Source organism: Carcharodon carcharias, chromosome 3 (assembly GCF_017639515.1).
Source record: "Carcharodon carcharias isolate sCarCar2 chromosome 3, sCarCar2.pri, whole genome shotgun sequence".
In the NCBI taxonomy this organism is placed as follows: domain Eukaryota; kingdom Metazoa; phylum Chordata; class Chondrichthyes; order Lamniformes; family Lamnidae; genus Carcharodon; species Carcharodon carcharias.
Window position 1 is genome coordinate 222,845,398 of NC_054469.1, and position 25,990 is coordinate 222,871,387.

Here is a 25,990-nt window from a genome sequence, read left to right on the forward strand (position 1 = left end):
GGAAGCGTGTCTCACACATGAAAGGTAGGGGGAAGTTGGAGCCCACCGTCTCAAAAGGCTGAGAATCAACGGAAAATTTTAAGACTAAGATCAATAGATTTCTGTTCAGTAATGGTGTCAAGGGATACGGAGCAAAGGTGAGTCAATGGAACTGAAGGCTAAATCACCCATGATCCAAAAGAAAAGCAGAACAGGCTTGAGGGGCTGAATGGCCTATTCACTTACTATAATTTGTTGAAATTTTTGAAGCTTTCTCATTGGGCTCTTCATTATTTAAATTGAGATGGATTTTCAGATAACTGTGTGAAGGGAGTACACTACCCTTCAGGCTACCAAGTGGCCCAATCCATTTGATACAAATGGGTCAACACCTACCTGACAGACATCTGAGCGCACACCAGTCTTCCAGAAACCTTGGCTGCTCAATTCCACTGTCACCTCACGTCGCATTGTATTCTTCTGCCGGATCTTCTGCAGAGCTTCCTGAAATTAATGCAAATATGGGATTCTTTGGTACGCCATAATGGGATGTATCAATGCTAACACTCCTCAAAATAATATACCTCGAACATTTTTAGGACCTGCACTCACACTAACTTGTATCACGTGTGGTTCACTCATTAACCCTGGGTTCACCTACATTGGGTCACGGTTGAGGAGCTCATTGATTGTAAAATGGTCATCCTTGTTCTCAAATCCTTGGTCTCACCCCCCTCCCCGTCTCTGTGATCCCCTCCAGCAGTCCAAAATATCTGCGCTTCTCCCATTCAGGCCTCTTGCACATTGCCAACTTCAATCGCTCCACCATTTGCAGTCATGCCTTCAGCGGCCAACACCCTGAGCTTGAGAATGATCTCCCTTAAACCTCACTGACCCTCCAATCCCTCCTCTCCTCCTTATTAGGCACAGGTTAACACCTGCCTCTTTGGCCAAGCTTTTGGTCATCTGCCCTATCTCCTTAGGTGGTTCATTGGCAAATTTTGTTTGATAAAACACACTCCTGTGAAGCGCCTTGGGACACTTCACTATGTTAAAGGTGCTACATAAATGCAAGCTGTTGTCGTTATGGCAAGAGGACGCTCGGTGCAAAAGGAGGATACACTTTGCACATGTCGATGGTAATTACCGGTCACAGAACACTTTGTAAACAGTGCCCTCTGCCCCCTCCCCCTCCCACCCCGCCAGTGCTGTACAGCTGAGGCTGTAATAAGAACGCAGAGCTGGGAATCTTCAAAAAAATGCTCGATGTTAGAGGTGGAAGGAAGTCTCTGGCTGCACCACTCTCCATTCTCCTCAGCTCAAAATGACCCAATCTTGGTCCTCATAAACAGCCGAGGCAATAAACTGTATGAGACTTCAAAGGGCCTAAGCAGAAATTCGTTCAGCTAGTTAAATACACTCAAGTGCTGAGGCAGCCACAGCACTAAACTAATGACGGATGGAAAATGCCAGACAAAGCAAAATTGCATTTCAGCAGCATCATAAAGCATAGACTCCTAAACCAGCTTTTTTTCCCCTTGTAAGGTTAATGATTCACTTTATAAATAATCCTAGCAGTAGCTGAAGCTCTCTCAGTATGGTTGAATTACAAGACTAACAGATCTAAAGTGACATGCTCCCGAAATAAACCTGTATGAAAAATCATTTGATTCATACTTTCCGAACTCCCCTGTGTCCAGCATTGGTGTTTGGGATGTGAGCATTATTTTGCGCGTGCAATTAGATGCAATTGCTTTGCTGTCATCTCCAACAAATGCAATTATAAGTTCAAACATAAAAACGCAGAGGGATCCCTTTTATTCTCTTGTTAACAGCCTGCTTATCATTTCCTTTCTAATGAAGTTTATCATTTTCATGACAGATTTCCCATTGCTTTCTGAGGGCGAGTGCGACAAAGTAGAATTAAATGAACACAGGGTCATTGATTAGGACCAGACATATTTCCATAATGCACAAAGGGTTAATATATTAACTATTACCGTGTCTCAATCATTGACAAGGCCAAACCTCATATCCCTCAACACTTAGATCCACCTCCTCCCTCCAAACTCCATTTCATTCGGAGTCCGTTGTTGGTGAAAAGCATTCTCCCCAACACCATTTATAATCAAACTTTCAAATTCCCAACTGACGAGCCATTCATCTTCCCTTCATCATAAATATAGAATTTTCCTTCTATTTAATTACTCTGCCATGTCTGCCTTACTGTCTGCTACCCAGCAAAAAAAAAATGTTTTTTCTCTTTTTTATTCCCCTACATCTAACCTCAATCTTCATCCCCCTACCAGAGACAAAAACAAAAAAACTGCGGATGCTGGAAATCCAAAACAAAAACGAGGACTCGAAACGTCAACTTTGTTCTTGTCCGCCGATGCTGCCAGACCTGCTGGGTTTTTCCAGGTAATTCTGTTTTTGTTTTGTTCATACCCCACCCCCTTCCCCCCCCCAACCCCCAACACCGCCCCCCCCAACCCCCAACACCCCCCAGCCCAGGCTGCACAATCTGAATGTATCCGTTGCACAGTTAGTTCCGCCATCCATCGCTAGCTCTGCCTAGACCACATTAAAGTAATGCCTTATTCCCTACACTCCATGTAATCATACCCTTTGGAGTACTTAATCGATAGTGTGAAAAAGCTCACTCAGCTCTGCCAAAATCACTGCAGAACCAAGATATCCCCATCTTTTATCGTTCACGAGCATCTCCCCAAACCAGCCCACCCCTTCCCGCTCTCATATCATTTGTTGGAGATGACAGCAAAGCAACAAGCAGTAGAACTCACGGGCTTCTTTGGCATTAGAATTGAGACCATCTGTTCAGCTGCCTTTGTTGCTTCTCCACCTGCCCATCAGGGCAAACCTCTGGCCTGACCCTGAATCACTCTCTAGTTTCTCCCCCATCCATTGACACTACTTGCACCAAGTGGCTGATTATCCAACTCCCTGCCCCCATCCCCCCCCCACCCCCAACCCCCCCATTTTTCAGCTCCATGCTAGCTGATATTGTAATGGCTCCCGCATTGTAGGTGCCATTCCCCTCCCTTTCAAAACTGCCATCACTCTTACCCCCTCAAAAAAAGACACTCGGTTCCTATGTCTGTGAACAGGTTGTTGTCTCCCATATCTTTACCCATCTTCCCTGCAAAGCGCAATCAGATTTCATCCCTCCAAAATAATGGAATGACCCCAACCAACCTCATAAATTACATCCTCTATGAATGTGACACAATATCTTTCCTCAACCTCAGTATAGCCTTTGACATGGTCAATTGCACCATCAATGCCTCTCCTCTGCTGTCCGTCTCATCAGTAGGGCTGATTCCATTCTTACCTATCCAACTGTAGTCAGAATATCTCCAGTAATGGTTTCTCTTTCCACCCCACGATGCCATGATTATTTATCCTGGGCCCATCTTTTCTCTTCACCTACATGCTGACCTTTGACAACATAATCCAAAGACAATGGTCCTGATCCTGAGAGAGGGGTGAGTTGCGTGGGTGTAGGGATTTTTGGACAAGATATCCAGGTTTCACCATATATTTCAAGGTTTTAATAACATAGCGAGTGTATTTTTGTTGGCTGCGATCCTCACCCTACCCCCCAGAGGTGGAAGGGGTTTGATCTAAAGCAAGAGAATAAGGTTGTTGTTGGGGGGGTGGGGGGCAGCAGTCCTGCTCCTCTTGGCCCAAAAGCAGTGCTAAGAAGGCACTCACCATCTCCTCAAAGCTGTCTTCACCTCCCCTCAGCTGCCGGCTTTCCCAATTCCTGGGAATCCTGTCCAGCCAGGCTTGAATGCGATGTCACCAGCCTCATTATAATATTTAAATAGCCAACCTCCCACAGGGAAGAGATTAGCTGTCCTCCCTCTTGTCCCACCTTCTGGCTTTGCAATGTTTGAATTTATAATCGGATAGTGGGTTGGGTGGAGGTGGGTTCGAGATTTTTAAAGCTTTAGCACTGCAACCAACCACAAACCAACCATTTTTGGGGTGGGGCGGGGGAGGTTAAAATTCACCCACTGAGTTAATGTAGATCTTCCAACCTTCATCCAAACTCTGTTGCTCAAACTCTAACACGCACCAAATCCCACCGTAGACTCAGCCCCCATCTCTGTAGATGCCAACAGCTGTACAAACACCACACCACCGCTACTCACCCCCTGCCCACCAAAACACGCCCCCCTTGTAAACAACCCCAAACCCAGACACCTCTCGTCAGGCTCTGGCCCATAACACACACCTCTCTCTTTCTGCCCCATCACTAGTGGCCGTGTTCAGCTGTCGAGAATCCCTCATTGAAACACTTCCTCCTCCTTTCGGATTCAGCCTAAAACCGCTTGTTGGTAACATTTTTGATCACTTTTCCCAGTACCTCCTTAGAGTCATCACAGCACAGAACGAAGCTATTCGACCCATCAAGTCTGTGCTGGCTCTCTGTACAGCAATCCAGTCAGTCCCATTTCCCCACTCTAACCTTATAGCCGTGGGAGTTTATTTCCCTCAAGTGTCCATCTTACGTCTTTTCGAAATCCTCTGTTTCTACCAACCTCATAGGAAAGTTGCAGGCCAGTACCATTCACTATGTATAAAAAGATTCTCCTCACATTTCCCTGCCCAAAGTTTTAAATGTGTCCCCTCATCCTTGTACGATCAGCTAATGAAGTAGGGTCATTCAAACTCTCATTAACTTTGGAGCCAGGTGCTGTTAGTGTCACCTCAAACAGCAGGAGAATTGTTCATACAATGAGAAGTGATAATATTTGCCTGGATACATCTTCCATGGAAAACCCTGTATTGTTTCAACCAGCAGGAGCTGATGATATTTGTCTGGAGTTTGCGTGGAATCAACTAAACGGACACTGGAACTACAGGAAATATGTTTTGACATGTCTCAGTTAAATTATTAAAAAAAAAAGAGCAGTTCTGAGTATCTGGGCTGCAGCTGGAAGGAGGGTCAGGGCTGGTCACCTTGACTCAGGCCTACATTCTAAAACGGACAGACCAGCCATGTTGGAGATTGTACATTTCAGCCAAATCGTGGTGATATTGGTCTGAGGGTTTTGTGAAGGTTTGGGGTGAAAACTTGGTGTGTTTTGCCAGTACCTTGTAACTTGTTTCAGCCATTCTTGGGTGATACTGGCCTGAGGGTTTTTTCTTAAGGTTTCAGGACAAGACGTGGTGTTTTGCCTGTGCTGTTGTAAGTTTAAGCCCGAGTCGTGGGGACTACGTGTCAGGTACTGGGAACAGGTTGTTTTAAATTCTGGGGTTTTGCACTGCGGGATTGTGAATGATTCAATAAAGCAATTGTGAATTATAAGAGGAAACTTGTTGTGCTGGTCATTATGTTCAAGCCATACATTTGTGAATCTGGTGTCACGAACTTGAGTGTGGGGAGGGTCTCTGAGGGAAAAGGAGTAACTCTACGCCTGTCTCTTTTATAGACCCTCTGATGTGTCACTGGCTAGTTTAGCTTCCTGCTACAGTCATTAATACCACCTGAACCAACTGAACCACTGCAGGCAGTTCTCAGTTTAACAAGCTGGCCTAACTTACTTGAAGGTTAGTACTATGTCAGATCTTGATTCTGAATCTATAGCTAAAACCTGAAAAGGGCTTACCAGAACTTAACAGGTGAACCTAATCCGCTACTCACTCAGACTCCATCTCACTCCAGCATAGCCACCTGTCTCCTCACGTGCCCCTTACTGATCCTCATCCCTGAGACCATTCTTGTGAATCTCTTCTGTACCCTCTCTAACACCTTCACATCCTTCCTGAACTCTGCCCTTTGATCACACGATGGAATCTTCTTGAAAGTATCCTCTCCTAATTGCATTCCTAACACGCACCGTTTATCCTCTACATAATTCCAAAGGCTTTTCAAGAAATCTAGTGTTAAATGAAAACGTAACCAGTGTCAGAAGAATCGGAGTACACGATAGCTTACCTCGCGCTGAGCTAATTTCTGCTTGTCCGCTTGTTTGACCTTTGGGCTGTTTGCTAGTAGATGACGCAGTTTGACATAACTCTTCCACAGTTTCTGATACCTTGAAAGAGAAGTATCAGCATAATATCAATCATACAAATCTTCTTCCCTCCAACAACACCACCAACTTCAATTTGAGTCAATAAAACAATGCCTTGCGGCTAGCATTTGGTTCACATCAGACACACCAGCCTAGAAATCTGCTGACGCTGCTCACATTTCTTTTTACAGGCACAAAGCAGGCGTCTGAAAATTCAAGATGGCATTAACATGTAACGTACAAACAAGGGAGGAAATTCCGAAAGGCTATTCCTTGTTGATATAACAGCTACTGACAAATTTTAAATAAAATGACTCAGCCGGCAACTGAGGTCAATGCCTGCCTTTTAGTTTAGAGTTGCTCATTTTTAAACTTGCTTGAAGCTGAGTGCTCTCATTGTTTTGCTGGAAGAAAAGTGTGCGTGTCCGAAGTGCGTAAGTGTGACTTTGCTTTTAAATGTGAGCTTCGGTGTTCTTATTAAAATTTCCCTGAACGTTTCTGTTGAGTTTATTTCTCCTTGTGAAGGTGAAGGATTTCATAGGTGGTGTCAAAGCACTTGTCCATATCGAGTACTCAGCGCACGCTGACTATGTGCAGGGCATGCGTCGCACGCCAGTCTGGTAAAGTCAGAAAAAGCGGCGTTTAGGGCCCAGGCTTGAACCAGGCGTTTGGTCCTTTGCGAAGAGGGGACCCTCCACATCTGTTTGAGGTCCTTCTGCAAAACGGAGCTGCCCTGAACACAGCCCGCAACTGACAAGCAAAATTCCGGAAAATGTGGTCTACACGTGGCCCAAGCAACGGTCTACAAAGGGACTTCTACCAAGAAGATAAATAAAGGTTATACCCATCAGGAGAGGGTGAACAGTTGGGGTCTCCTTTCTCGCGAAAGCAGGAAGTTGAGTGGTGACCTAATAGAGGTCTTTAAAATAATGAAAGGCTTTGATTGAACGGATGCAGAGGGAATGTTTCCACTTGTGGGGAAAAACAAAACCAGGGGCCAAATCAAATGTGGAATTCGGAAGAAAAATCCTTATCTGGAGAATAATAAAAATAGCTGGAAAAACTCAGCAGGTCTGACAGCATCTGCGGAGAGGAACACAGTTAACGTTTCGAGTCCGTATGACTCTTCAACAGAACCTCCCTGTCGCTGGCCATTTCAACACTCCACCCTGCTCTCATGCCCACATGTCCGCCCTTGGCCTGCTGCATTGTTCCAGTGAAGCTCAACGCAAACTGGAGGAACAGCACCTCATCTTCCGACTAGGCACTTTACAGCTTTCCGGACTTAACATCGAGTTCAACAATTTCAGATCTTGAACTCTCTCCTCCATCCCCACCCCCTTTCCGATCCCCCTTTTACCAATAATTTATAATTTTTTTAAATATATTTTTCTTTTCCCACCTATTTCCATTATTTTTAAATTTATTTCCATCCATTGTTTTATCTCCACCTTTTAGCCCATTTCGATCCCTTCCCCCCCACCCCACCCCCACTAGGGTTATCTGTACCTTGCTCATCCTGCTTTCTACCCTTAATGTCCCCATTAGCACATTCCTTAGATAATATCACCACCGTCAACATCCCTTTGCCCTTTTGTCTATGACATCTTTGGCAATCTCTTCTTTGCCTCCACCTATCACTGGCCCTCTATCCAGCTCTACCTGTCCCACCCCCCTCTACCAGCTTATATTTCACCACATTTCACTATTTCCTTAGTTCTGATGAAGAGTCATACGGACTCGAAACGTCAACTGTGTTCCTCTCCGCAGACGCTGTCAGACCTGCTGAGCTTTTCCAGCTATTTTTGTTTTTGTTTCAGATTTCCAGCATTCGCAGTATTTTGCTTTTATCTTATCTGGTGAATGTTGGGGATGTGGAACTCACTGCCACAGAGAGTAGTTGAGGCAAACAGAACAGAAGGATCTAAGGGCAAGCTAAGCACGAGGGAAAAGGAACATTTGCCTGCTCTGCCTCTACCTCAGCTCATTGACTGCTGAAACGCTCAGCCCTGCCTTTGTTTCATCTAGACCTGACCACTCCAATATACTGCTCGACAGCCTCCCATCTTCCACTCTCCATAAATTTACGGTATTATAAATTGGCCATAAAGATATTCTTGTGGATAATCACAGCCTGTGGGTAATGGAAACATATCCTGAAATATCACAGGATTGACACAGGAATAACACATACTTATCCTGCGACAATTGCGCAGCCCATTTTCACTTATGGAGTTGAATTTTTAAACATCAAGACTGTTCCTTTAATATTACTGAATTTAATTTTCAATATTTATACAGTAAGTTATTAAATATTTTGCAGACATGGAACTATTATAAATGAGTAATTTAAATTTCATTGCATAACACAGAATGCAAGCACTGCTATCAGGGGGGTTGAAACTCCATTTGCTTACACCCTTTGCCAATAGCATGGCTGTAAACTAGTAAAGACATCAAATTAAAGCATATCCAAACCCGTTGGGGTGGGGGAAGAAAACAATTTGCAACATTCTAGCAATAATTTCATTGGAAGCACTTGGCAGAGGAAATGGATACATATCAGAAGCGCACTTTTTAATATTACTTACAGAATGACTTGTACAAAATACTCAACAGAAAAGCTCCACTGACATAAATCAAAGGCTCCATAGGAGATCTCCTGCTGCTGTGTTAATGAAGCGAAACTACAGAATAGATTTCTCTGCGTACGATTCTCTGACCTAGAAACTACTTGATGGAAACACTGGGTACTCGATATGGACAATTGCTTTGACACCACCTATGAAATCCTTCACCTTCACAAAGCGAAATAAAGTCTCAGAAACGTTCAGGGAAATTTTAATAAAAACACCGAAGCTCACATTTAAAAACAAAGTCACACTTACGCACTTTGGACACGCACACTTTTCTTCCAGCAAAACAATGAGAGCGCTCAGCTTCAAGCAAGGTTAAAAATGAGCAACTATAAACTAAAAGGCAGGCATCGACCTCAATTGCCGGCTGAGTAATTTTATTTAAAATTTGTCAGTAGCTGTTCTATCAACAAGGAATAGCCTTTCGGAATTTCCTCCCTTGTTTGTACCTTACATGTTACGTCTTTCACAGCAAAGTTTCAAGTCATTTCTAAAGCTCTAACTTAACTCCTCCAACTTCAAGTTGTCGTTTTCACATACAACAGTGTTCTTAGTCAGCCTGCTCGCAAGTTCCACAGAGCACCACTGAGACACGTGTAGCCACTTCCTTGATAGCAGAGTGGACCTAGCAGGGATGCATTCACAGTAATATTACGCCACTAGAATTGAACCAGATCTGGAGGAGAAAAGAATTTGCCAGTCTTTAAAGGCAACCCCTGAAGAAAAAAAACCTGCAGGGAATTTAACATGAGTTTACTTTGTAGGACATATCCAGCAGTAATTAGAGAGCACTCTGTGGATACATGAATTTGATCTTATTTCAGTGCTCAGGCCTGTGTATATATTAGGCAAGTAACAATACGCAAACAAGTCAACACCTAAATCCACTTGTGTTTCACTGTGCTAAACAATTCCATATCGAAACCTAAAGAATCGGCCCAACTTTTAAATATATTGCACACCCCTGCACTTAAGCGTGAACACATAGGATATACGACAGAAGCAGACTATTCTGCCCATCCAGTCCATACTGGCATTTATGCATCACAAAGTTAGTCTTTATTGCATGGTGGGTTGGCAGGGGTGGGGGGGAGGGGGGGGTGGTGTTGCTATATAAGAATAAGTAAGTTTTGCTATAATTATATAGGGTTTTGGTGAGGCCACGGGTGGACTCCTGTGGAAGTGATGGGGGTCTTGGCCATCAGCTGGAGAGCCAGCAAGAGCCCCTGCATTGCTTCTTTTATTTTGTGGAGGCCCGCTACACCTTGCAGCACCCAGGCACTTAACAGGTTAGCGGCAGGCCTACCCCCAAGGGTCAAGGACCTGGTTGGGAGTGGGGGGGAGGGGTGGTGGATATCCGTCTGCGAGAGTTGCCAGCCGATCGGAGGCAGGCAGCGCTTCTGCACTCCGCAGTGCCATCAGGGAGGCGGTGGCTGCGGCCGGTACTACACCTGCCTGAGACCTCAAGTCGAGGGAGGGCCCAGGCACAGGTGAACCAGACGGGGGGGGGGCGGGGGGGGACCGAGGGGTCATGGGATAAGGGTCATGGGGGATGGAGGAATCGATAGCACGGGCAGGGGAGTAGCTCTCAGCGCACCCCTCAAACCCGCCTCCCAAAGCTGGATCCCTCAATCAGGCACTGATTGCCTTGGACTGAGGGGTCTCCACGGGGAGCTGGCCAGCAGGCCCACACTGGTTTGCTTTTCCAGCTTCCTGCACGGCAAGGCCCTTACCTATTGCTGGGTCAATGTCAGTGGCGACAGGATGAGGGCCTTGAGTGGGCATTAATTGCCTATTTAAGGGCCTCAGTTGGCAGTGGGATGGGAAGGCCATACACAGGCCTTAGTGCCAGGGACTTAATCGGGGCAGAGATATGAAGGTGGCAGGGTCCCTACCTGCCGCCCTCCCAACCGATTAAATGACCCCCACCCACCCACCAAATTCACCACGGGGAGGGCATTAAATTCCACCCCACATCCAGAGTACCGTGTACAGTTTTGATCTCCGTACTGGGGAAGGTTACACCTGCCTTAGAGAAGGGGCAATGAAGGTTCGTTGGATTGATTCCTGGGATGAGAGGACTATCCAATTAAGAAAGTTCGAGTAGAAAGGGCCTATTCTCTCTGGAGTTTAGAAGAATCAGAGGAGATCCCATTAAAATGTTTAAAATTCTTAAGCAAAGCTTGACAAGCTTGATGCTGAGAAGCTGTTTCACCTTGTTCACCCAGTCTAGAGCGAGGGGGGTCATAGTCTTAGGATAAGGGGTCAACCATTTAGGACTGAGATGAAGAGAAATTTCTTCACTCAGAGGGTTGAGAGTCTGGAATTCTCTACCTCAGAGAGCTGCAGACGCTCAGTTACTGAGCGTATTCAAGCCTGAGATTAATAGATCTTCGAGCACCGGGGGAATAAAGTGATGGGGGGATAGTGCAGGAAAGTGGAATGGAGGTGGATCAGCCATGATCTTACTGAATGAGGGAGCAGGCTCGAGGGGCCGAATGGCCTACTCCAGCTCCTATTTCTTGTGCTCTTATGGTTTTGCAAGATGACTGAATAAACCGAACAGTGTTCTCCAGCTAAATCTATTACATGTAAAATGCATTGCGGTAGTTAGGGTGCGCAGAGATACTGGCATCGTCCAGAACCTCACTTCCTTAAATTAAGAGTTGTTGTAGGGGACGTGGGCAAATTTAACTACAGCCTCACTGTGTCTAGGAATAATGTTTCTCCTTATGGTCCCAAGGACTGAGTCTGCTTCCATATTCCAGAATCTGTGGCTAGCACTCTATCAATTTGGCTGAAAAAAAAAGTACCCTTTAGTTGCTAGCATTTTGCAGAAAGATGATCGTGGTCATGGGGTCTACTGCTTTATTTACAGTTTTCTGACAGTGCCGGGAGTTAGAAAGGCACATTTAACATTTTAAGTGGTCCTGTGATAATCTGAACAAGTCAGGCCATTGCCGGTTAAACAGTTAAAGGGCAGCTGCACACATCGGCTATAGGACAGAGGAATAAAATGGATGAGTTGTACAATTAGTAATATCCAGCCCCTCTCCTCAAGTCCCACCTTTACAAGTTTGGCAAAAAATATTATTCAGCAGGGTGGTTACAGGGAGAACTTTGTGTGGAACGCCCACTGGCAAGGGAGCAAAACTAATTCATTCATTTAACTAGCATTGATGGTAGGTCAGTGTTCTGTCAAAAACTAAGCTGCTCACTTTAAATCCTCAAATTTTATTTCCCAACTTTCAGAAGTGATATTCTACAATATTATTACAGTCATTCCAACACAGGGGGAGGCCATTCAGCCCATTGAGTCCATGCTGACTCTCTATAGAGCAACCTAGTCGGTCTCATTTGCCCCGCTCTATCCCTATAGCCCTGCAAGTTTATTTCCCTCAAATGCCCATCCAATTTCCTTTTGAACCCATTCATTGGCTCCGCTTCCATCACCTTCACAGGCAGCGAGTTCCAAATTACCATTCGCTGTGGGAAAAAAAAGTTCTTCCTCACTCCCTCCCCACTCCCCCCGCCATCTCTCGCCCGAAACTTTAAATCTGTGTCCCCCTAGTCTGTGTACCATCAGCTAACAAGGCATTGACTCCTTTACCAGGTACTGTGTTTAATCTTGGGAGTTTATTTACTTACACCGCACATTTTTATAGCAGTCCAATAGAAGAACAAAGTATATCTGCAGCAACAGCACTGATAGGAACTCATCAACTAGCAGACAGAGGTAACTTGTGCATAAATTGGCTCGAGTGCCAGATTACTGAGGAATGCACTGAGAAACTAGACATGGAACCACTGGGGTCTCAAAATCAAAGCGTGCAAGGCTCCCAGTCGAAACAGGTATGCATCATTGGCAAGCAAAAAACTCGATAGCACAACTTAGCAATGTTGGTCAGGGTAGTCGGACAGCTGGGTAGAGCAGCAAGTTGAGCCTTTGATTAGCGACAGCAGAGGGAAGGGTAGCAGGGAACAAGCAGCTGGGTTTAGAATGATTAGTGGCAGCTTGTTGTGGGGCAGAGGGAGCAGGGAGAAGCCAACAAGATCTGGCTGCAATCTGTGCACTGTGAGGGAGCCAGTGAGATGAGCACCGTTGCAACAAAAACAGATAAAAGCTGCCTCTTGTGTGTGTGAGCTAGGTTATGTAGGTTGCACACAATGGGAATTCCAGGTCTTTTCAACCACTAGACTAAAAACTCAGAAATGTGAATATGGTACTACTGATAACTCCAACACTTTGAGGAGAAAGTCATATAAAAATCAGTGGTTGTCCATCAGAGTAATGAGGATATTTGTAACGGAAACCTCACAGGTAAAGCAATATGCCTCAAGTCCTGCAATGCCGTGGTTTTGAAAGTCTCACACCTCTTTTCAAATCCCTCCATGGCCTCGCCCACCCCCACCCTCCAACTATATCACCTCCTGCAGTCCCATAATGGTCCGGGATATCAGCTCTTCTCCAATTCTGGCTTCTTGAGCATCCCCGATTTTAATTGCTCCATCAGGCCTTCAGCTGCTTGGGCCCCAACTAAACTCTGAAATCCACTCCTAAACCTCTCCGACTCTCTACCTCTCGCTGCTTCATTAAGACGCTCCTTAAACCTACCTCTTTGACCTTGCTTTTGGTCAGATATCCAAATAACGCCTTGTACCTCGGTGCCTAACTTTGCTGTATAGTGTGCCTGAGGGACGCCTGGGATACTTTGCTAGGATCATGCTGCTACTTATATATACACAGGTGTTTGTAACATTAGTCACGCAACGTTCAGGGTAAACGGAATAAAGGTTTCAAACCAAGAGCTTACTGCTTCCAAAAAAAAAGAGGGCGCTAGATGATTATTTGAATAGAAACAATGTGTGAGGATACAGGGAAAAGGCAGGAGAATGGCACTAAGTCATGATGCTCACTTGGAGAGCCAGTGCAGACACGATGGGCCGAATAGCCTCCTCCCCTGCCATAGCAACTGTGTGACTCTCTGTGACTTTCATTAAACATGATAAAGCAGCTCAGCAGAAACTACACACAGTCGGAGCATTTAGCTAGTTTTATTGAAATTCAGTTGGTAGCGGATTTGATTCATTAGAGAGCACCAACTTCTAAACAGGGCAAAAAAAATTGGATTGGAACAAACTACTTGTTCGTAATGGGAATTATGCGAACAACATTATTCATGGTGGATGCTGATGGAGGGAAATAGGGTTCAAGAAAATAATACAAGAAGGTGGGGGGGGTTGGTGGTGGAGGGGTGAAGTTTGAAGGGGGTGGGGGTGGGGTGGGAGTTCATAAAGTATCATAAGTTCCCCTGATGAAGTGTATACAGTGTTCTGTCAAATCACCTTTAATGCTGGGTTGCTGCCTGGAAATCATCACCGTTCACCCCAATACAAAAATGTTTCTTTGAGCTTCCTGTGACGCTACTGCCACCATGGGGTGAAGTTGTGAACTGAAAGGCTGCCTCGAACACAGGTTCTTTTGAAAGTGGACTACAAAGAAAGCTAAAAACAAAAAAACTGCGGATGCTGGAAATCCAAAACAAAAACAAAAACAGAATTACCTGGAAAAACTCAGCAGGTCTGGCAGCATCGGTGGAGACTCGTCACCTCCCGCACGTTAATGTCTGTTGCAAGCCTTTAACTTCCTCAAATTTGTTTCCCTTTTTCTCTGCCTATAGATTCACTTTCTGTCAGCTCCTTAGGCCACAGCAGAATCTTAGCCATTAAGAATCATTTACTTCAGAGATTTGCAATTTTGTTCCGCTGGCTGGCATGGTTAAGGGGGTTTAAGAGGATATACGCGTTGTCTCTACTCTACTCACGCCCTCCGTCACCGGCATGCAGTGGCTCCTCCAGCAGCACCTTCCCCAACCGTGAGCTCTGCCACCTGGAAGGACGAGGGCGGCAGATGCATAAAAAACTCCGTCAGCTGCAAGACTCCCTCCAAACCACACACCACCCTGACCTGGAACCATATCCCCGTAGCAAAACCCGGGAACTCCCTCCCCAACAGCACTGTGGGTGTACCTGCACCACGTGGACTGCAGCGGTGCAAGTAGGGAGCTCACCCACCACCGTCTCAAGGGGCAATTATACCTCTTTTGGGAGTCAAACAATTAAACCAAATTAACAAAGCAAGGGATAAATTAAACACAGCCTCTTCAAGGGCAATTATAGACGGGCAGCAAATGCTGACCTTGCCAAGGGCGCTCCCCCTCCCACAAACGAGTGAGTAAAAGGGCGACGGAAACGCCGACAAAATCCAACGAGGAGTTAAAAATCGAAAGCAAATCGTGCAGCTGCTTGATTTGTTTAAATTCATTTTGATGCTTTTATTTAACATTAGAAGCCTTTTGCCGTTCCATCTTTCACAGCCAGGAGACTAATAGCCGGTGCGTCACCACATGGGAGCAGGTGGCACTGCGGAGTGAACATCTGGAAGAGGAGAACAAAAACAGGATTACCTGGAAAAACTCAGCAGGTCTGGCAGCATCGGCGGAGAAGAAAAGAGTTGACGTTTCAGAGTTCTGTCGAAGGGTCATGAGGACTCGAAACGTCAACTGTTTTCTTCTCCGCCGATGCTGCCAGACCTGCTGAGTTTTTCCAGGTAATCCTGTTTTTGTTTTGGATTTCCAGCATCCGCAGTTTTTTGTTTTTATATCTGCAAGAGGAGTTTCTACTGCACGGGATGTTCATCTATTCAGTACAGAGAATGTGGGAAGAGTCTAAATAGGGGAAAAAAAAAGGCCCGATGAATCTAAAGACTCAAAAAAAAATATTAGTTTGGGAACCTTTCTCGGTTGAGGGCAATAAGTAGTGAGGCAGAGGAGGGCAAGTTAATTGGCTATTTTTGTACACATTGTTAGTTGTCACACACAACATTTTGGATAATAATAGCAGCAAGACACAGCCACATAGCAACAATCCCAAAAATGAAAAATATTGAAAATTGGGGTAAAATAGCACATTCTGTTCCTTTCCGGACGCTACGTTTTAAGGAGAACACGAAGGCTTTAGAGAGGATGCAAAAAAAAAAGCTCGGAGAGTGATTCCAGGGTTGAGGGGCTTCTCTTACAGGGATACAGGGATAGGTGGGAAGCCGGGGTTGTTTCCTTGGAGGAGAGGCAGTCGAGACAAGATTTAGTGGAGCTGTTCAAAATCATGAGAGGTCCAGGCAGAGTAGATAGAGAGAGACTGTTCCCACTGGTGGAAGGGCCGGGGACCAGAGGACACTGGTTTGGGACGGTCGGCAGAGGAACCAGAGACCCTATGAGGAAAAACTTGTCACCCAGCGAGTGGTTAGGATCTGGGATGCACTGCCTGGGAGTGTGGTGGAGGCAGATTTAGTGGATAAACACCAGAAGGCAAAGAAATTTGCAGGGCTACACAGAGCAGTGGGACTGGCTCTTGCAGACAGCCGGCACAGACACAATGGGCCGAGTAGCCTCCTTCTGTGCTGCTGCCATTCTAGATTCCATGATTCTAGTAGGTTTTCTTATCATTGCAGAAATTTGGAATGAAGGAACTCAAATCAAAGGTATATGAATGCAAAATACATCAAATATGTTACAAAATGTGGCTACAAAGGGTGCATCACTACAAATGGACAGGAATGTCGTACCCAAACGAAGAGGGTGCATTTCCCCAGGGTTTCTTCCAGTTTCTGACAACAACAACTTGCATTTATATAGCACCTTTATTGTAATAAAACATACCAAGGTGCTTCACAGGGGCATTATCAGACAAGATTGGAATCCGAACTATGTAGGGGAGACATTAGGACAGGGCAGCTAGGTTATAAAGGTGTCTTCAGTTGTTTTAATCTTGATATCTGAGGATTAACCACAGACGTTATCGCCTACAATCAGGAGCTCCCCCACAGAACTTCATGCAGAGAGCTTGCTCCTCTGCTAATTTGTTGGTTAAGGTGCACAATCCCTTTTTTGATTCAAAATGTTGGTATCAGAAGAGTGACCAAAAATTGTGACAGTGTGAAGTGAATTTTGAAGGTAGGGGCAGACATTTTTACTAAAAGATAATAATAGATAGGTGGGGAAAGAATTGGACTAAGTGGATCCATCCATAATGAGCTATGGTCCACATGGGCCATGTAGGCATCATCTTTTATTCATTCATGGGTTGTGGGCTTCGCTGGCTGGGCCAGCATTTATTGCCCATCCCTAATTGCCCTTGAGAAGGTGGTGGTGAGCCACCTTCTTGATCTGCTGCAGTCCCAGTAGTGTAGGTACACCCACAGTGCTGTTAGGAAGGGAGTTCCAGGATTTTGACCCAGCAACAGTGAAGGAACGGCGATATATTTCCAAGTCAGGATGGTGAGTGACTTGGAGGGGAACTTCCAGGTGGTGGTGTTCCCATTTATCTGCTGCCCTTGTCCTTCTAGGTGGTAGTGGTCATGGGTTTGGAAGGTGCAGTCTCAGGAGCCTTGGTGAATTCCTGCAGTGCATCTTGTAGATGGTACACACTGCTGCTATTGTGTGTCGGTGGTGGAGGGAGTGAATGTTTGTGGATGGGGTGCCAATCAAGTGGGCTGCTTTGTCCTGGACGGTGTCAAGCTTCTTGAGTGTTGTGGGAGCTGCACTCATCCAGGCAAGTGGGGAGTATTCCATCACACTCCTGACTTGTGCCCTGTAGATGGTGGACAGGCTTTGGGGAGTCCGGAGGCGAGTTACTCGCCGAGGGATTCCTAGCCTCTGACCTGCTCTTGTAGCCACAGTTTGGGTTGGGTTCCATGAGAAACATGTCTTTGATGGAATGACACATAACTTCCTATCCCTCGCATATTTCCGATATGTTGGTGATACATTTACTTTGTTTAAATCTGCAGCTCAATGTAATAATTTCCTTACATGTTTTAACGGACTCTATGCTGTGCTCAAATTCACCTATGAAATGGAGCAGTCAAATTAACTCCCCTTCCTTGACATACTAGTTGGGAAATCTGCCAGAAGATTCTCTACCAGAGTCTACTGCAAGCCTACCTTCACTGGTCAATATATGCAGTGGGATTCTTACAGTTCCACACGCTATAAGATTGGTAACCTCGTAAGTAGGGCCCAAGCCATTTTCTCACCTTACAGAAAAGCTGAAATAGGGAACATCAAAGACATCCTGCAGGATAATGGCTACCCTGATCAGATCATGTCACACTGTATATTGCGCAAACTTATGAATGGGCCTAAGGCCGTCAATTTCAACCATGAAAAGTGCCCAATCTACCTCAGATTACCCTGGAAGGGCAAGGTATCTCAAAAATTTGAGTAACAGGTGAAGCTAGCTGTTTCACGCTGCTACTTTGCATTAGCAACACAAGTGGTATTCACCACTAACAGGATGCTGCCATCAAGCCAAAAAGACATTCTGCCCATCATACAAAGGAGTAATGTGGTGTATGAGTTTCAGTGCCAGTGTCATGCTGGGTATGTAGGCTGCATGTGCCAACGACTGGCGGATCATATCAAACTGCATGTCCAGCCGCTGTTCACAACGGGCAAGGTACAAACTGTAGACAACCAGCCCATGCTTGCAAAACACAAAACACGGTGTCCAACATTAGATGTGATTCAGTGATTGGACAATATTTGCTAAATAATCCTCAGTGTGCTAAAAATTACGCTGAGAACCAACTTAAGATTGTCAGTTGGGCTTGCAGTGTGGTGCATTTGTGAGTAGTGGAAGCTGTATATATTCATACACAGGGCCCTGATCTTTGCGGGCAGAAAGAACACACCTGTTTCAGTTAAACAAAATAAGTCACAGCCATTCGCTAACTCATTCCTCAGGGTAATGCCTTGACCAATCAGGTTCAAGCTGCCGGATTTAAATTTCAAACAACGCTTGGCAGTTAACTGTGAGTCATCCTCACTGATGCATTCTCCATGGCAATGCCTCTGCCAGAGTCCATGTACGAACCAATCAACCTCTTCACATTAGGTATAAATTTTTGTTTACCCCTTCTATTTGGTATTCTTGCAAAGTGTCCTGATGAGTGCAAGACAAAAAACTTCGACTTTTTTTTCAGCAATACTTGAGTTCTGTGTTACCGTACAATTAAGTTAGAATGGTGCTTGCTGTAGGCTGAATGGCCTTCACCTATACTGCAAAATTCTGTAGTTCACTTTGATTCTCATTTGGAAACCCAACTCAAGATAATCAACAATGAAGGTGGCCATTCAGCCCATCTTAATTGCTTCATCCTCAAACATTCTAGCACCCTCACATTTCAGACATTTCACCTATACTGCTCTTCCTTGGAGACTTGTTCCGTAAAATCATTAAAAGATTCATAGAGGAGGCCATTCAGTCCACGTTGCCTGTACTGGCTCTTTGAAAGAGCAGTCATACTTAGTCCCACACTCCAGCTTTTTGTAAGTTCTTCATCCTCAAATTCTTATCTAGCTCCATTTGAAAATTGTCAGAGGAATCAGGTCCCCCACCTTTTCAGGTCGAGCGTTCCAGATCCTGGTGACTCTCTGAGTGAGAACATTTCCCTTTACCTCCCCTCAGGATTTCTGGCCTATAACTTTAAACTTATGACCTCTGGTTACTGACCCACTCCCTGGAGAGAATAGTTTTCCTCTAGCAAAACCTTTCACCATCTTGAAAACTTCTATGAGGTCACGTCTCAACCTTCTCTGCCCCAAAGAGAACAGCCTGAACTTTTCCAACTCTTCCCCATCCCTGGTGACCCTCCTCTGTGCCCTTTCCGAGGCCTTTATACTTTTCAAAGAGTTGACTTCTTTTTATTTGAAGCATTTTCTGGAGCCAGAAAATTTACCTTTCACCAATTTGTACATGTGTCTTTTCTGATAAAAAGCTAAATGTTAGAATTACCTCATCCATAGTTACATCTCCATTATGATAGAAGCATTAATGTAAAAAAAAAGTGAGGACAATTGGAACAAAAGCTCATGAAAGCACAGGCACCAACACAAAAAAACCCCTACAAAAACACTCTGAAAATGGCCTGAATGATCGATGAAGTTGCCCTCCTGAATTACATTCTGATTCAAAGGCCAGCGCCGAGGGCCTGTGCACACCAGATTTCCTTGGCGCAGGTTAGTCAGAGGCCAGGACAACAGAAAGACTTGAGCGGGAGACTTCTAACACCTCCAACGTGACGCCACCAACAAACACATCTTCCTCTAATTGCCCCTGGACTGAGTGGCTCGCTCGGCCATTTCAGTGGGCTGTTAAGAGTCAACCCCATTGCTGTGGGTTTGGAGTCACATGTCGGACAGCAGATTTCCTTCCCTAAAGGACGTTAGTGAACCAGATGTGTTTTTACAATAATCGATGATAGTTGTCATGGTCACCGTTACTGACTAGCTTTCAATTCCAGATTTATTAATTAAAATTAAATTCCACCATCCTCCCCTCCCATTCTGAAGGGACCATTCCTTCCACGACGCCTTGATCACCCTCAATACCCCGTCCCCTTCCCATAGCACCTTTCCCATGTAAGTGCAGGAGATGCAACACCTGCCTTTTTACCTCGTCTCTCCTCAGCAAAGCCCTAAACCATCCTTCCAGAGGAAGCAGCAGTTTACACGTACTTTGCTCTGTTTAGTATACCGTATTCGCTGCTCAAACTGCAGTCTGCTCTACACTGGGGAGACGAAATGCAGAGTGGGTGGCCGCTTTGCGGCACACCTCTGCTCAGTTCACAAACGGGACTCTGGGCTTCTGGGCACCTGTTACTTTAATTTTCCACCTTGCTCCCACACCGACCTTCCAGTCCTCGGTCGGCCGCTGTGCTCCAGTGAAGCTCAATGCAAGGTCAAGGAACAACACCTCAGCTTTCGATTACGCACTTTACAGCTTTCGCTACCTCAACACACCACAATTTTAGATTGTGACACCCGCCCACATTTTGTTTTGTGCTTTCCTTTGCATGGTTTTTTTTTCTCGTTTTTGCTTTTGGATGGTAGCTGTTCATCATTCTGCCGCCTGGGCCGCCAACCCTTTTGTCAGTTCACCTCTCTTGCCTTCCACCCAACACGACCTTCCCTTTTGTCCATATTTGCACAGAGACTCTAAGCCAGTTTCTTGAAGACTATTAACAGCTCATTTCATTTCTCACCATTTTCTAAAGCACAGGATACAGAAGGAGATGGCAGCGAACCTATTACAGATAGATGGAAGATAGTTTGTGGGAAGCAGAGGTAGTGATGACAGAGCGTTGACAGAGGAGAGCAATGTGCGTTTGGGATATTGGCTGGGAGAAGTTATCTTGGGGTTTGTATGCAGAGGCAAGTGGTGGTCATGGTAGGACAGAGTAAATGAAGGTTCTGGAATAACTAGGGTAAGTGTTGTGGACTGAGAGCAATAGAATGCTAGGAAGGGTACTCTAGGCACGTGGTCTGGGTATGGTAGTGGTGGAATGAAGGACTTGGGGTTTGGCAGCACTAAGATGGCAGTAACATAGGCAGAATCATTCCCCCCTCCCCCCCCAACCTCACCACCACTGGCAGGAATTGTGGGAGGTGGGGGGCGGGTGTGGACCATCCCACGAGAGCTGACAGCTGGGACTTGCCCGGAGGTGACAGGGAGGCGCAGGTCATCCTGCCCTTCCCGCCGTGTAAAACGCCGGAAAACCCCGGCTGCACGATTAACGAGACCAGCCCAGACATTCCGGCTTCCCGTCCGCGCCATGGGCCTCAGGCCTGGAGTGGAAAATCCCAGCTAACGTGCGGGTACACTGTGGAGCATGGCGCTACTGGGTGGGTATTCGGGGGAGCAATCTGAGAGTGGGGAGAATTGAGTTTATTTTCTTATTCTTTCAGGGGGCGTGGGCATCGCCAACAAGGCCAGCGCTTGTTGCCCGTCCCTAATTGCCCCCGGACTGAGTGGCTTGCTTGGCCATTTCAGAGGGCAGTTAAGAGTCGACCACATTGCTGGGGGTCTGGAGTCACGGGTCGGACAGCAGGTTCCCTTCCCTAAAGGACGTTAGTGAACCAGATGTGTTTTTACAACAATCGACGGTAGTTACCACGGTCACCATTACTGACTAGCTTTCAATTCCAGATTTACTAACTTGATTTGAATTCCACCAGCTGCCGTGGTGGGATTTGAACCCAATGTCCCGAGAGCGTTAGCCTGGGGCTCCGGGTCGCTAATCCAATGACATTCCCACCACCTCCCCTGCATTCATTTGAATACGTGGGGCAGAACTTAGCCCTGGGTGGGCGAGCGGGACCCACCGGCTCGGCGGCGAGCAGGCAGCCTACCCCCACCGCCAAGACGGGGCCCGCCGCCATTTTGAGTGGGCCCGCCCAGCGGACTGCCTGACAGGAAGCGCTATGCACTTCCTGTTCTGGGGTGGGGGCGCGGGGGAAGTGGATTCCCCATCTATCTAAGAGCGCACTGCTCCCTGAGACAAGGTCCTGTCTCAGGGAGTTTACTGAAAGGTAAGTAAAGTCAAAAAATAGAGACATTTTAAAATTATTCACACGTCCCCCTCATGTGACAACGTCACACGAGATGGGACGTGTCGGTAACAAGTTCGTAAAATTTATTAAATTTTTACAAAACGGTAATGAAACCTCATCCCGCCGGTGGATGTAAGTTTCACGTATTATCAGAAGCCCGCCGGGGCCTCTGGCCTTAAGCTTGGCCGGGCAGGGCCTTTAATTCTCTTAATGGGCCTGTCGGTGGCCACGACTGGCCGTTGACAGGTCGGCGGGCGGACAGCTGACTTCGCTGTCCACCCGCCTTCCTAAAGATTTAAAGGGACCGGGAGGGCGTCAGGGGGTTCCTCCCGACATCATCCCGCGTCATTTTCCCCTCGGCGACCGGGCCCCGCCCCCAAATCGCCGAGGGGAAAATCCTGGCCATGATGTGGGGAGTAATTGAAATCATGGAACAGCACAACACAGGAGGATATTGTTCTGCCCATCGAGTCAGTGACAGCTCTCTTGAAGAGCAATCCAGTTCGTCCCACTCCCTCTTTCCCCATCGCCCTGCATTCTTTTTCTTCGTCAAGTACTTATCCAATTCTCTTGACAACTACAAATGAATCTGTATCCACCATCCAGGCAGTAAATTCCAAATCTTAACCACTCGTTGCATTAAAAAAATAAATTTTTTCGTGTTACCTCTGCTTCTTTTGCCAATTGCTTTGAATCTTTAACAAAAACAAAAACACCTGGAAAAACTCAGCAGGTCTGGCAGCATCTGCAGAGAGGAACACAGTTAACGTTGAGTCCGAATGACCCTTCAACAGAACTAAGGAGAAATAGAAAAGGGGTGAAATATAAGCTGGTTTAAGTGGGGGGGTGGGACAAGTAGAGCTGGATAGAGGGCCAGTGATAGGTGGAGATAACCAAAAGATGTCACAGACAAAAGGACAAAGAGGTATTGAAGATTGTGATATTATCTAAGGAATGTGCTAATTAAGGGTAGAAAGCAGGACAAGCAAGGTACAGATAGTCCTAGTGGGGGTGGGGTGGGGTGAAGGAATCAAAAAAAGGCTAAAAGTTAGAGATAAAACAATGGATGGAAATACATTTAAAGGTAATGGAAATAGGTGGGAAAAGAAAAATCTATATAAATTATTGGAACAAACAAAAAGGAGGGGGAAAATCGGAAAGGGGGTGGGAATGGAGGAGAGAGTTCATGATCTAAAATTGTTGAACTCAATATTCAGTCCAGAAGGCTGTAAAGTGCCTAGTCGGAAGATGAGGTGCTGTTCCTCCAGTTTGCGTTGAGCTTCACTGGAACATTGCAGCAGGCCAAGGACAGACATGTGGGCAAGAGAGCAGGGTGGAGTGTTGAAATGGCAAATGCTCTCATGCCCACATATCACCATCTTCAACACCTCTTTGTCCTTTTGTCTGTGACATCTTTTGGTTATCTCCACCTATCACTGGCCCTCTATCCAGCTCTACTTGTCCTAACCCCAACCCCCCTTAAACCAGCTTATATTTCACCTCTTTTCTATTTTTCCTTAGTTTTGTTGAAAAGTCATACGGACTCAAAACGTTAACTGTGTTCCTCTCCGCAGATGCTGCCAGACCTGCTGAGTTTTTCCAGGTGTTTTTGTTTTTGTTTTGGATTTCCAGCATCCGCAGTTTTTTGCTTTTATGCTTTGAATCTTTGTTCACTTGTTATGGACCCTTCAGCTTTGCGAAAAAGTTTCCTTGAATTTACCCCATCAGAACCCTTCATAATTTTAAACACGTCTATCAAATCTCCTCTTAGTCTTCTCTGCTCTGATGTAAACGACCCCAGCTTCTCGGAGTAACTGTAATCCCTCATCCCTGGAACCACTCTAGTAAATCTCCTCCATACTCTCTTCAAAGCCGTCACATCCTTCCTGAATACAGTGCCCAGAGTTGGACACAGTACTCCAGTTGGAGCAGAACTAATGTTTTATACAGAGTTTAGCACCACCTCCTGGCTTTTGTACTCCGAGGTTTTACTAGTAATAAGGAAGGAGCAGATGGTATCATTTCCAGCATGTGCAATACTTTGCATCTGTGTGTTGAGGTAGTGCGAAGAGTTCAACTTACTGTGGGTCCCCAGCGTAACTGAGCTGAGCAGGCCGTATGCCAAAGTGAACGATAATTGGAAATGTAATGACCTCGGGGTTAAACTGTTCCCGGTCCAACTGGTCAATACGAACAGAACTAGGCTTCTGGAAACAAATCAAAAGTTTCAAAATTATACAATGATCAGGTAAACAAGAACACATTTATGTAATATCCGGAACTGTTCAAGTTAAGTGATCTTACAGGGGTCAGACTCTAAGTGAGCAAATTCAAATAGCCTTTTCGATTATTGAACAAATGGACTTAAATATTTGATAATCATGTATCTGCTTTACCCACAAATCTCTCCAATGAAAATATACATATGAGTCTTTTGAAAGCAAAAAAAGAAGCATAAAATTGATTAAGATGAAAAGCTACCCAGATAGAAAACCTGTTTTTAAAAGCACTGATTCAAAGCTTTGTTCTTCCCATAAAAACATCTGTGTCATGCTGTTCTTCGGTTCCAATGGGAACAGTTTCTCCCTATATTCTCTGTCCTGATCCCTCTTGATCTTGAACATTGCTATCAAATCTCCTCTCCATAATTCTCTTCTCCATGGGGAAAGTCCCCAGCTTCTTGAAACTATCCTGGTAACTGAAGTCCCTCCTCCCTGATAAAAGCAAAATACTGCAGATGCCGGAAATCTGCAACAAGCAGAGGAAATGCTGGAAAACCTCAGCAAGTCTGACAGCCTCTGTGGAGAGAGTAACATAGTTGACATTTCGGGTCCATATGTCTGAAGAAGAGTCATCTGGACTCGGCACGTCAACTCTGTTTCTCTCTCCACAGGTGCTGTCAGGCCTGCTGAGTTTTTCCACCATTTTCTGTATCTGTTTCCCTCATCCCTGGAACTATTCTTGTAAATCTTTTCTGCGCCCTCTCTAATGCTCTTCCTAAAGTGGAGATAACACTCCAGTTGAAGCTGACCCATTGTTTTATTGCTTTGCACTCTGTGTCTCTAATTATAAAGCCCATGGTCTCAACCTGTCCTGCCACCTCCAATGATTTGTGTACATCTACGCCCCCTACCCTGGCCCTCTACTCCTTAACCTGCTTTAGGATTGTACCTTTTTTTTAAAATATATATATTGCCTCTCCAGATTTGAAGTAAGAAACCCACAGTCAACATTTCAAAGGCAAGTCCTTGCAAATAGATTTTCATTAATAAACAGATTTATTTTAAGATAAACTATTGTTACCCAATTGATTTGCGAATAAAATTACAATGCATCTACAGCACAGGAACAGGCATTTCAGCCCAGCAAATCCATGCTAGCACTTACACGCCACATGAGTCTCCTCCAACCCATCTTTACCTAAACCTATCAATACATCCTTCCATTCCTTTCCTCAAACAATTATCTAGCTTCCCCTTAAATGCACTGCCACTATTCACCTCAACTACTCCTTGTGATAGCGGGTTCCACATTCTAACCACCCTCTGGTTAAAGAAGTTTCTCCTGAATTCCCCTGTCAGAAATGTGTGCAACAAATTGTACTTCTAATGAGCTTTAGATCTTGCAAGATATGGGACCTTTTCTGTCCAGGAGATTTTAGATTTTCTTTTAATTTAGAAGCTTCTTTGTTAAGTCCCACGAACAAATTTATCAAAACTTCTTACATACAAACATATGAACTAGGAGCAGGAGTAGGCCATTTGGCCCCTCAAGCCTGCTCCACCATTCAATAAGATCTGATTGTGGCTTCAGCTTCACTATCCTGCCCATTCCCGATACCCTTTGATTCCCATGTTAGTCATGAATCTATCCCAAA

The 25,990-nt window shown here is 45.5% G+C and overlaps 1 protein-coding gene across 2 annotated transcripts in view; it reads right to left on the minus strand.

Annotated features, from left to right (window-relative positions):
• Positions 1-25,990, minus strand: part of drosha (drosha ribonuclease III) — a 159,217-nt gene that overhangs the window by 96,832 nt on the left and 36,395 nt on the right. For both annotated transcript variants that reach the window (XM_041184702.1, XM_041184701.1), the window contains exons 14-16: positions 24,196-24,320; positions 5,948-6,047; positions 376-483 (exon numbers count right to left, since the gene is read on the minus strand). In XM_041184702.1, coding sequence (XP_041040636.1) covers positions 376-483; positions 5,948-6,047; positions 24,196-24,320 — 333 coding nt within the window. The remainder of the gene's footprint in view (positions 1-375; positions 484-5,947; positions 6,048-24,195; positions 24,321-25,990) is intronic.